The following is a 12,948-nucleotide window of genomic DNA, read 5'->3' as shown; positions in this document are numbered from 1 at the left end:
GCAATGCATTATTTTAGTTAGTTTCAGGTGTTGAATAGTTACCCTCTCTATATAAAAAGCTAACAGTGACTTTGTTAGTCATGCCCTAACGCCGAAACGGCTGGACGGATTGCCCCCAAATTTTCACATGACGTCCCTCCCTGTTGCGGGCAGGTAATTGGACCGAAAGTCCATGCCTGAGCCAGGTAAAAACATCTTTTTCCTGGCGCACCAGGCCATGAAGCTGGCTGTGCTTAACTGTAACCCTTAGAATGTTCGTCCAGCATGTCTGTGTCCTGAGGGCTTGGTATGCCCTTACAAGGTTCGCGCAGATGGGCAGAGATGAGCATTGAAAACAGTAAATAGGTAATACTGTTAGGTAATACGAGTGGAAGTGAAACACATACACACTTTGCCATGTGAGACGTCAGGTGGGGTTCCCCCCTCGCACACAGGTAACTTTCACTCTCTGTGCAGGTAACTTTCACTCTCCCATTGCTACCACACAACACATATCCTCACACACCTCACTCTGCCCTCCCTCACATCCAACCACCACTTACTTACCCACTTCCTCACCCATATTCACCACAGCTCTCTTTTACTAAAAGCGAGCTGGAGTTTGCCTTTTTCTTCTAAGAAAATCTGCAGGGTGGGGGCAAACTAATACTACTGGCTCCGCTTCTTTTGCACATGGCCCTTTAAGGACCCAGGGAGCTGGCCTCGATCAGAGCGCCTCACCACCCTGCCTCTGCTGCCTGACTGGGATAACCTCCTTGCCCCAGTTCTGCCTTCCCCAAGCCAGGACTGTGTGTGTCAACCAGCCTCATGGACAGTGGGATTCACTCTCTGGACAGTTCCGTTGTGGAATGGAAAGGATTACCTTATACTAAAAAACCAAGACACCACCATATAACAATGTGAATTGAAAAGGGAAAGAGGGATTCTATTTGACCACCCCAAAAGGCTATTCTGCGGATCGTTGGACCTGCATGGACATCTGTGTGGGTTGCGGACTGTGATGAGAAGGACAATTGCCACAGCAACGCGTGGCCAGGCCCTGCTAGTGCTGTATAAAAGTGTATCCTTGCCAGCTTTGAGGCAGATTTTTTTAGCATTGCTAAGTTCAAAGCAAACCTTTTTGAGCCCTTCTTGGGCCTCAACATTCACATGGGTGGGGGGATTTCAGTCATTGATGCCGGAGATGCGGCAGCAGGAAGCATGACAGGATGATGAATTTCCCTGTAATGTTTAGCTCGCATATGAGGAAGCAGCAGTGGCTACTCTGAAGAAAACTCATTGCTTTGTTTCGATTGCTGGATCCTGTGGCATATCTTGCAACTGCAAACCTCCAGTTAGTGGCTTAATAACTGCCGAAAGAACCAACTAGAGTAGACTTTGTGGCCAATGTGGAACCTCTATAGATTCCTTAGTGCAAATGGTCTCTTACTAGAAATGAGCTCTAAATCCCCATGCAACCATTTAAATATGCTGCAGTGCTGTATAAAGCCTTTCCCCACTCCAGATGTCAGCTGACAGTCTGTAGCTTATGTTTCTAGGGCACTAGCCTGCAGAGGCAGTTAGATGTCATGTGAAGCTCATGAAGCTTGGAGGATGGGGAGGTCGTGGCCAGAGAGCCATGACCCTGGATTGGGAGGAGAATTTCAAAAGAGGTAGTGTTCCTTTAACTGCTGATAGATAGCACAGTGGTCCTTGGTTGTATATCGCTTATCAGTGTGGCTTTTGAAATGTTGCCTCTCTTTCCAGAAGCTACCCAAAAGCAGCAGCTTGCATCATGTGAGAATCACCAGGACAATTTACTGGTTTTTTTTTCTTTTCTTTTTTGGTACATTCTGGTTCTGAGAAAATGCTAGCTGCCTGCGATTTTGAAGCTGGAAATAGTTTGCTGCCCTTAAATAAAAGTGGAGAAAAAGACTTTTTAGCCCTTAACAGAACCTGCTGTATTCTTGAATTTTGATCACTCAGGGGCCTAACACTTGAAATTTTATTGAGGATATTTATTTGATTAGATTCCTAGGCCATACTTTCCCTTCTGGGCTCAGGGCAGTTTACAACAGGCAGTTTCCAATAATCAACAAATTGATTGCAGAAACCATGGTCCCTCAAATATATCTCTCATTAAGGGTGGAATAACAATATAAACAAGACTTTAGCAATAATAAAGGAAGCAGAGAAGGGGAAGGGAAGCCAGCCAGATGAATACCATTGCTGTTCGCAACCAAAGGCATGGCAGAATAGCTCTGTTCTGCTGGCCCTGAGGAGCTGTAATACATCCCACAGGGCCCGGGTCTCATTTAGCAAAGCATTCTAGCAGGCCAGGACCACAGTCAAAAAAGGTCTAGTTCTGGTCAAGGACAGCTGGATGACTTTGAGGCAACCAGCAAATAGCTGTTTGTGGAACACAATGCTCTCTGTGGGGTGTATGTAGAGATTTCTTCTCCCAGGGAAAAATGTGAGGGAGGGGGAGAATAAAATATATTCCTTTCTGAGGAGTTTTATCTGTATTCTTAAAGGCTTAAGAAGATTTTGACCCTGCTTTGAGTAACCCTCTTTTCATCATGGGGGAGCTCTTCCGGAGTGAAGAAATGACCCTCGCACAGCTTTTCCTTCAGTCCGAAGCAGCATACTGCTGTGTCAGTGAGTTGGGAGAACTTGGGAAAGTCCAGTTTCGAGATGTACGTACTTACCTTTCTCTGCTGTGTGATGCGTTTTGACAGTCCTTTCTGTTTACCTGTTCAGTTTACCAGTTTTCACCATAAGACAAGTAACTTCAAAGCTGGCCAGAAATCTTACCTGACATATTAAACATTAACACAGCACCATTAAAACAAAGGCAGGAAAAAGCTTGCCTGAACAGTGCTATCTTACATTATCCGAACTGCATGGCAGAGAAGATAGTCTTGCTTTAACCAGCAGCCCATTCCGTAAGGATGGGACTACCGTAAAAAAACATTGCTGCTGCGGCATTCTCAGATATCACTCCTTCAATGAGAATGCTAAGGTCTGTTTAGGTTCATATGCACAGGGACCCAGGCCTTCTGTGCTCAAAGGGGTTGTTTTTCCTTCCTACAGTACAGTTGGAACATCTTTAATTTCTGCCTTGGCGTGCCTTAGAGTGTATTCAGTGAATTGGAGACAAACACAGAAAAGATAAAAATTGATCAGGTAGCAGCCTTTTGTGTTTAACTATTTCCCCATCCCACATCTTCCCTTGTCCTGTGGCTGCCAGCCTGAAAAACCCTCTTGCCTTTCACTTGATTACTGCAAACATCACCCAGGTCAGTCTTTCCTTAAATACTGAAAGGCTTTTAACTTTCCACACAGAAATTATACTGGTGCAGCCCCATCCAAGAGCCAGGTGCTCAGCTGCAGTATCGCAATTGCCCCTGGCTGCCAACCCCAAAGAGGCGGGGTGGAAAGGCTCAACAGTCAAAAAGCCTCCCTGCTGCCGAAAAGCATCTCTGGGCCTCAACAGACTTATGCCACCCAAAAGGCTGGCCTAAATCCAAAGTATGAGCTGCTGGTGTAAAGCCAGCAAAAGCATGGAGGAAGCCGACTAAAGTCAGCTTCTCCCTTGGCCCGCCCTCACTATGCCGGCCGTGGGCCCTGGGATGTTGGTGCAACATTTCACACCAGGGGTGGCCTGTGATGGCTGCACACTTGTGCATTTGCCTCTCTGCTGGGGTAAGTGCTGTGCCACTCCCATGTTCGGATTTGGCTCCCCCCTTTGGATGGGGCTCTTAGTCATTTTCTTTTGCTAATTTTCTGTCGCTTTCCTTCCAATTACAATTTTCATGAACTGTCTGTGGCATTATAGCAGTTCAGCCAAAGAGAAGGACTCTAGAGAAAGCAGTTGCTACTTCTCAACCACTGTATATACAGAACTATATGTGATGGGAATATTGGATGTGTGTGTTTTATTCTACAGCTAAATCCTGATGTGAACGTCTTCCAGCGTAAATTTGTTAATGAAGTCCGGAGATGTGAAGAAATGGACAGGAAACTCAGTATGTCTTTACTTTACTTTACAAAATTCTGTGTAGAACAGTAGGAATAGAGCAGAGTATCAATCATGTAAATATCCATCTATTTCATGTAGATATCATATTGCATTTTGCAGTAGATTTCATGGAGTAGAATCAAACCCCAAGAAATTTAATGCAAAATGCACCCAGACAGCCAAATAGAATTCCCCAGTTGGGGTGTTTATTTTGGGCACTGTGCTTGGGAGGGCCCTGCTGAGATGGGGTGGTGTGGGGTTCCTAAAAAATCTTTCCCTACCTGCCTGTGGAGCAGGTATAGGGGACTCATACTGTACTGTGGCCATTTGACTATTTGCGTCTTTTTCTCCCATTTTGCTCTGCCTTTGCTAAGCAGTTTCTCAGTACAAGCAGACGTGTCCTGGGCCTTTGACTCACTAAGAGGCATGATCTTGGGCTTCTAAGTTTTTAATGGCTGTTTGTTATCCATTTTTAACTCTGCTTTATATGCGTTTTTAATATTGTAAATTTCTTTGAGCGTTGTGGTACACATGTTCTAATATATTTTTAATGTTAATATGAACAAGCTTAAAATGAAAATTGGTTTCACAATGGCAAACCAAAGTCCTTACAGTGGGGAGAAATGGCTGGTCTCAACAAAACCTTTAGGGTTCTGGCAAAGAAGGTGGCTTGGTGACATCATCCAGGCATGAAGAGTCAACAAGTTATTCATCCACCTTTTCCTCTGTGTGTTTATTTTTTCCCATTATTTCTGTTTTTTAAGAAATAATAAAATGGGGTAGGGGGAAGATGCTGATATTAAAGGGTAATATGATGGCAGCGGAAAAGGTTGGGAAAAGTTCTGTGAAATGAGCCCTTTTATGACTTACCATAACATTCTGCTTCTTTCTCCCCACTTCCCCGTGGAAATGCCCACTTCCCTTCTCAGGGTTTGTTGAAAAGGAGATTAAAAAAGCCAACATCCCCATTGCAGACACTGGTGAGAATCCGGAGGTGCCATTTCCCCGAGACATGATTGACTTGGAGGTAAAAACCTGTGGGATAGCAGGCCTCATGGAACAATATATTACCGTGGCTGTTGATTTTAAAAATTAATAGAATGAGAAAAAATGAAGATCAGTAAAATCGGACCAGGGAGAAAATGAGTCAGGAGAGGTGGCTTCTGAGTGGAGGTTTAGAGGTGCAGACTGAGGAAGGGCACCGGTTGATCCACCTCAACTTTTCTAGTTCAGTTAAAAAAAATGAATCACAGCATCTGCATACATTATTCACTGAAGTGGTTCTTGTGGAGGGGGGATTTGAATTACCAAAGATTTGCACAGGTCTGTAGACTTACAGGCCCCTTCCACACATGCAGAATAATACACTTTCAGTCCACTTTCAATGCACTTTGAAGCTGGATTTTACTGTGCAGAATAGCAAAATCCACTTTCAAACAATTGTAAAAGTGGATTGAATGTGCATTATTCTGCATGTGCGGAAGGGATCATTGTTGACAAGAAAAGGCAAACTTTAAATACATCACAAGGGGCAGCTGATCAAGTCTGTTCTAGCAAACATAAGTAGAAGTCTTAAAGGCTATTCTAAATTTCTATCACAGCATATGCTTCTGTGGACTTAAACATGCTCTTTCTGATCTGGGCTCTAGTCTACAAAAGCTTATGCTGGACTGACATTGTGTTTGTCTTTAAGGTGCCACCAAACACCTGTTTATTTTTAGATTATGTCAAGCTAATAATCTGGAAATTACTTTTTTTTGTACAAAATAGAAAAATAAAATTACTGCATATGATTAAATGCTGCAAAGGAAGGCTGCATAGGTGACACATTGACAACTAATGATTTGGCTGACTTTTTTTTCCTTCCTTCTTTCCTCTAGGCAAACTTTGAGAAAATTGAAAATGAACTCAAAGAAATCAACACCAACCAGGAAGCCCTGAAAAGGAACTTCCTGGAGCTGACTGAGCTCAAATTCATCCTGCGCAAAACTCAGCAGTTTTTCGATGAGGTCAGAATATCGGGTTTTCCCCTTTCTTATGCTCTGGGCCAGCCCATCAAAACCCACCACTTTCTTTCTCAAGAATGCTTGCTTAAGTTGCACTCCTGGACAGCAGTACCTCTTTGGTTTGAGAGAGCTCTACAAACAGGTTTCACATTGTTCATGCAAACACACATGGCTTGCATTAGCTGCAATTGTTGGTGGTTTTAGTAAGTATAAATTCTTGTCAAGAGGTTCTCCTGATGACTGTCAGAATGGCTTATTGGCACCTGATATAACATAAACATTGGCTCCGTAAAAAAGTTCTGAGTACAGCAGAAAGTACTAAGGATTTTGGAAAGCACATGTTGAAAAACTATTCCTGTTTCAGATTCCTAGGTTCTAGTGTTAAATTTTCAACTGTCCGGAAGTGTTTGGAATATCCCCAGCCTTGTCAAAACAGATAGGAGCAGAGAAATTAGACACATGCCTAGAAGCATGTGCTATAAAAAGAGAAAAAGAAAAAAAGCTACACGATCTTAACTGTATCTTGGACTATTTCCGCACGGTGGCGGGAACAAACCTCCATTGGCATAAATTATGCCGGTGGAGGCTCAGGGACTGTTCGCATGGTAGCGTGCGAGCAGCCCCAACTTTCTCCCCAGCCGGAGAGGCAGTTCTGCACGGAGCCACCTCTCCTTCGGTCCCCTCCACTCCCCTCTTCTTCCAGCGTCGCGCTGGAGGGACACACCCACGCTACCCTCCGACCTCCAGGGGTCAGAGGGCAGCGTGGGCGTGTCCCTCTAGTCCTCCAGAGTGATGCTGCAAGAAGAGGGGAGGGGAAAAGCGACATCTTCCCACCGGTGCGGTTCACACCACGCAAGCTTAAAGACCGCACTTTTAAAAAGAGGCATTCGCGCCCCTTGGGGGGAGCCAGGACGGCGCTGCTGCATTGCAGCAGCGCCTCCTGTACGAACATCACCCCAGGTACTGTTTTTTTCTGGTCCCTGGGGCACTGTTTTTTGGGCATGCGGAAATGGCCTAGATTTCACGCGTGGTGGCTCAGCTGGTTCTTGGGCTGGATGTTAATGGGGCACATCCTCCAGAATTTTTGGGCTCGGGGCAACCAGATGCCTGGGATTTTCCTAGCCCTTTCCAGAAAGTACAGAAAGGGGGTGTGGTGAAAACTAGCAATGCTGAATCAGGAAGCACTTCTGATGTATCATTAAAGCAGGGGTCTCCAACCTTTTTTAGCCTCTGGGCACCTTTTGAATTCTCATACTGGGCAACGGGCACAACCACAAATTGACTTCTTCATGAGGCCGAGCCACTCAAAATAGTCAGGGACTGCGGTTATATGTAACTCCACTAGTTACTCATCAACATTTCAAGCAAAAACTGTTTAACAAAATGCCCTTTAAGCTACATGGCCAATCAGAGATCCTGCTGGACAAAAGGCCCATCTAGCCCCACCCACTTTGTAAAAGCACTTGGTAGAGACCAGGAAAGGTGTGGGTGGATACCCCGGCACCCATGGGCACCTCATTGGACACCCCAGCATTAAAGTGTTGCTCTCCTTGGAGCAAGCCATGAGCAAAGCCAGACCAGTCTCTTTCAGAAGCCTTTGCTTTGAGGTCACTTTAGGAAGGGCAATGATCACATTAAACATTTACGTTGTGGAAGCTTAAACTCTAGAGAGACTGGTTGAATGAACTGGCATTGTGCCACAGATCATGCAATCTTATGCTTAATTTAGATGGCTTAAGCCCTGCTAAAGGGTGCAGCATTGCGTCCATCTGATTCAACCGTCCTAACAAAATGGAGCTACTTTTGTCAACAAAATATTGTCCTCTTTTTGTTTTTCCTGAGAAAGTTTTTCACTGCCCCTCTCTTCTCCTCTCACTTTCTGGGTGATGGTGCAGGTGCGCTGGGCAGGTGATAAGTTATGGATTTGAATGCATTGTCTTCATGTGTTGAATGCCAGTTTGCAATCTGTGGTCTCTGCATTGAGCTTTCTGAGCACATGCTGGTAAGCTTACTGTTGCAGATTCTGCAGCTGACACTTAAATATGGAACTGGGCATTGGATGCAGTGCTCCAATTTCTGAGTTCATTTTAAAGAGAATATCTAGCGGCAAAGGTAGGCATTTGTAGGCAGTCCCTGGAGAAATCTCAGAAGCAGATTTTTGCAGTGATGGAGACACGTCATCTTATGCTGCCTCTCCATTAACTAGCGAAATAAGTAATGCAAGATACAGTAAGTAAAATTTTGTCATTCTTGGCGGAGAATGTGACTTGCCTTGCTTCAAAGTGAAAGCAGCCTTGGTGGTTAGCTGGTCAGCTGCAGGAAGAAAGGGGCTGTTTTCTCACCTGTTTTACAAAAGTGTTTATCTGAAAAGGTAACAGGACATTCGATCTCTGAACAAAGTACATTGTGATAAGGTACTGAATAGACAACCTGCAGCCTGCCTGCAATCTCCCCACCCTTCAACTTTTTAAATGGCCTCCAATGCAACTGTCTGTCTCAGGAACTTCCTCTGTTACTCAGCTCAGCTGCCACCTGGTGAGCAAGCATCAGGATACAACTGCCAAGAGTTCTTGAACCTTCTCCAGTGCCAAGCGATCAGCAAAGCGTTCTGCTTAAGCAACTTGGCTTCTCACTCCTCTTTTTCTGTACAGGTGCTCAAACAATCTTGGGATAAACTTCATGTCATCTAGGTAGCTAGGTCAGCTGCACCATAAGAACAAGCTGCCTGTGCATCAGGTGGTTAACGAGAGTGTCTTCAATCAGAGTCTTTGTTTACCTGGTTGGAATGGTTGACAAGCCTAGTCTTACTTGTGTCTTACAAAGGGTGGTGCAGATAGATGAGCCCTCTGCCTCTAGTTGGCTGGCAAACTAATAGAATCATGAACACAAGTGGATTAAGAGTTCAGGTTACATTAGCTTTAACTGTGCCCAAGTGGAATGGCCTCTAGTCTGGTGGACTCAATTCTGGTAGGGAGGAATCCAGTGGCAGTTGATCACGGGCAAGCCAGTTGTGAGATCCTAACTCCTGCTGATCCTTCCCATTTCTGACACCTAGGCAGAACAGTAGCCAGGGAAACTGCTGAAGCTGTTGCCCTTTTTACTGGGATGGAGGAAGTTAAATAACCTGCTCCTTAGCTATTGTCTGGAATGAGTCATTTGGTGGAGTCTGCGTTGCTCAGTTCCGAATCCAGCTCCTGTTCAGTTTGTTGCAAGCCAGGGTCATCTGGCCCAACTGAAGCTTCCAAAATCTCTTTCCTGCAAACTAGCTGTGTTGCAGAAAAAAGAAGCATGAGCATTTTGTTATCCTGCTTTCTATCCAAGAATATAAATGGCTGTGTCTTGGCTGCATTACTCATCAAATCATAGATGGATGGAACCTGGGCTGCAAATGGAGCAGACACGATGGTGCCTCATAGCAAAAATATATTCTTACTTCCTTTCTGAAAGGAAAATTAAGTTCGTAATCCTCGCAGGTGTGGAAAACAATATTTGGAAGTGTAGGGTTCAGGAAAGCATCCAACCTGTGCTTGGCCAGATTATTCCCTTCTCTTGGCAAGATGCATCTGTGTGAACGAATGTCAAACCTCTTGTGTGTCAGTTGAGCATTTGACTGTCCGACAAAGGAGCCTAAAGGAAAGACTTTTGGTAAAATGTGGTGTCCCTAGTTCCAAATAAGGCCAGTTAATGCACATTTTGGGCTGCAATTGCAGGTGTTGGCCGCGCACTAGGTTTTCAGGCATTGTCTGTTGTACTAGTTTGAACATTTCTTACAGTTTTTCTCCTAAGCACATTCTTGAAATGTAGTTCCCCAAAAACTGGCTTACAGCAACTGTAACTTAAAAAAATATTTCTTGGTTTACCTACAAACTCTGACAAACAGCAGATGAGGTGAAAAATGGTTGCCTTTGAATACATGCCAGTACATGTGGATATACGGTTTTAACATGAACAAAGGTGTTTTCTGACTGTGAACAGGTTTCCCATTTTATCTTCTGTTTCGTGAGGATTGTTTTATGGCTTCACGGAATAGCAGTGGGAATGGGAATAGCGGTGCTCACTGAATAGAGGTGCTCTCTAGAGTGTTCAGGCTATTTGGACCTTACAAGCAGCTATTTAGATTCAGCAGATCAATGTGTGAATAGTTTGCACTATGTAGTTTTCCACTGAAGTGTAGCTTGTTCTGAGTCACAAGTCAGCTCATGTTTGTTCGGTCAACATCCTAAGTGGATAAATGTTCTTGTCGCCGGGGCCATTTGCAGCAATATGGCTTAGCTGTGGCCCGGCTGTTCAGTTTTTTTGAAACCACTGAAAATCTTGAAAATGGTATTCAACACTTGAAAACTGTGTAAGTTGGTGGGATTGTCTACTCAATTTAACAGCAAGAAATGATTCAAAGGCAAGTCCTTGGTCTGTGGGCTCTGCATATTGTTGTGGGTGTGGTGCAGGAGGGGAGATTGGGACTGACTTTGACTGACAGGGTCTGTCTTTTCTTGTGTAGTCATTTTCTTGCCATTGGAAATAGAAACACTGCAGTTTTGATTCTGTTAACTGCTGATCCTTTTCTCAGTCTTCATGTCTTTATTTTGCGAAGAGCAGTAAGAGCTGGAGAAATATCTCTGGATCTCTTAGCCCCGTGCCTCAGACTAGATGAGAAGAAGACTGGAAAAGTAATGGTTAATGGCATGCAGTTCCCATCTTTTCTCCTCTGATTTTTCTTTCTTTCCCATCACCATCTGCACTCCTTGGTTCTGCATATTTCATCTGTCTTCTCTCTTCCTCCTCTTGGTAGTCTTTGCTGCAGGTGTTGGAAACTGAAAAGTGAATCTGTTGGTTTTATTTACTTCACCTTTTGCTTCAGGGATAAATCTGGGTGCTTTATTTTAAATCAGAAGGACCTTGTCTTGTCTAGCCAATGCAGCTATCAATTAAAGAAACACTTAGTGGCATTGCCTGTTTAAAAAGCAGAAGAGGAGTCCTACTGCCATGGACCAAAGATTGCTCTAGTCCAGCATACTGTTTCCCTCTGTAGTTAGACAGGTTCTTGCAAAACAACCAGCATGCAAGGTAAACAAAAGCCCTCCAACTGTAGTGCCCTCCAGCAGCTAAAAGTCAGAGTATTCTGCCTCGAGATATGATCTGCTTAACTGCCTGGACTAAGCAAGTTATTGTGCTTGTTCCTTTCGATTCAAATTATTAGAACTTTTGCCTGTAGATGGGAAGAGGCAGTGCTGACTTGGCATTCACTGTTGATTTGATAAGGCTGCTTGCAGTGTGCATTACCTTTGAACCTGAGGCATGCCTTTCTCTTTTCTGTGCCTTCCACTGTTCTCACCCCCCCCCCCCCATACATAAACCCAAGGGCCATGCAGCTGGTGGCAGAAATGACTGGAGTGGAAGTGCCTTGACCTGGATAGCCCCAGGGTGGCCAGCTCTCATCAGATTGCAGAAGCTAAGCAGGGTCAGCCCCAATTAGTATTTGGATGGGAGACCTCCCATGAATACAGGGGTCACCTCTGAATATTTTTTGCCTTGCCTTGCCTTGAAAACCCCTCTAGGGATCACCATTAGAAGAAGAAGAAGAAGATTTGGATTTATGTCCCCCCTTTCTCTCCTGTAAGGAGACTTAAAGGGGCTTACAAACTCCTTTCCTTTCCCCCCTCACAACAAACACCCTGTGATGTGGGTGGGGCTGAGAGAGCTCTGAAGAACTGTGACAAGGTCACCCAGCTGGCATGTGTTGAAATGCACAAGCTAATCTAGTTCACCAGATAAGCTTCCACAGCTCAAATAGCAGAGTGGGGAATCAAACCCAGTTCTCCAGATTAGAGTACATCTTCTCTTAACTACTACACCATACTGGCATATACAGGCACACAGTGAAATGCCTTAAGTCACAATTTTTCAGGTTTGAAGCCAGTCTTCCTGCCATTTGTTTACTTAATATTGGGGAGGGGGTGAGATTGGGGAGGTTACCCAGAACATTCTTATAAACCACGTAGCAATGAAGATTTATATACTGCCAAATACAATTCAAGATCCTTCTTTTAAAAATGAAACCTCTGTTTTTTCCCAATGTGTGTCTTGGAACTGTTCCGTATTGTGGTGTGGTTAATGCTTGCTGTGTTGCATTCTGTGGTGAGGTTGCAATGTGGCAAGTAGTGCAGAGATGGGAATGGGGAACGAGTAGGTTATCCTGTGTAGAATTGAAGGGATAAAACACGATGGTGTCTTCAGAAGTGAGGAGCGGTCAGTCAAACAACTGCGGGTAACTTGGCACCATAGAGAATTTTCTTGTATCCAAGTGACCTGTGAATGTCACACTTGTGGGTGGGTGGGTGGGTGGTTGCACATGAATCATTGTCCATGTCTGGCAGACATAGGGATGTAATTGCATCTTCTGTGAAGCGGGTGGCCCTTAGTAGCTTAAAGGAAATTAGGACCCTCCAGGTGGGCCCTTTTTTCTTTTTATTGTTAATTTATTGTTAATTTTATGTACCGCCCCTCCAGACTACGGAGATCAGTTCCCCCTGGAGAAAATGGCAGTTTTGGAGGGTGGACTTTACGGCACCGTGTTACTACAGAGCTCATTCTCCTCCCGGAACTCTGCCCTCACGAGGTTCTGACCTCCATCTCCAGGAATGTCCAAACCTGGAATTAGCCACTCTCCTGGGAATGCAGAAATCTGCTCCAGAGAAGGTTATGCTTGATCATAGCAGTAGGAGTTAATGCTCTGAAGGGTGCGATAATTGTAGGGCCACGGAGGTGTTTGGGAGGGGAGAGGTTAACCTAGGTAACATACCTGCAGAGCAAACATTACTGCCTCCACACACCTGATGATCAAAGGTTCACCATATGGATTTTGGTGCTTGCAAAATCAACCTGGGCAGCCCTTCTGGGTCCAGATCGCTAGACCCTGTCAACATGGCCTCATTCAGGTTCAGA

General features: G+C 44.7%; 1 protein-coding gene across 1 annotated transcript in view; it reads left to right on the top strand.

Moving 5' to 3' along the window:
- Positions 1–12,948, top strand: part of ATP6V0A1 (ATPase H+ transporting V0 subunit a1) — a 65,933-nt gene that overhangs the window by 1,915 nt on the left and 51,070 nt on the right. The window contains 4 exon segments of the mRNA XM_048516918.1: positions 2,514–2,675; positions 3,929–4,007; positions 4,930–5,027; positions 5,881–6,009. Coding sequence (XP_048372875.1) covers positions 2,559–2,675; positions 3,929–4,007; positions 4,930–5,027; positions 5,881–6,009 — 423 coding nt within the window. The 5' untranslated portion in view covers positions 2,514–2,558.

Source organism: Sphaerodactylus townsendi, linkage group LG15, assembly GCF_021028975.2.
Source record: "Sphaerodactylus townsendi isolate TG3544 linkage group LG15, MPM_Stown_v2.3, whole genome shotgun sequence".
NCBI classification, from domain to species: domain Eukaryota; kingdom Metazoa; phylum Chordata; class Lepidosauria; order Squamata; family Sphaerodactylidae; genus Sphaerodactylus; species Sphaerodactylus townsendi.
The sequence above is the reverse complement of the archived record's forward strand: the minus strand, read 5'-3'. Positions and strand labels throughout refer to the sequence as shown.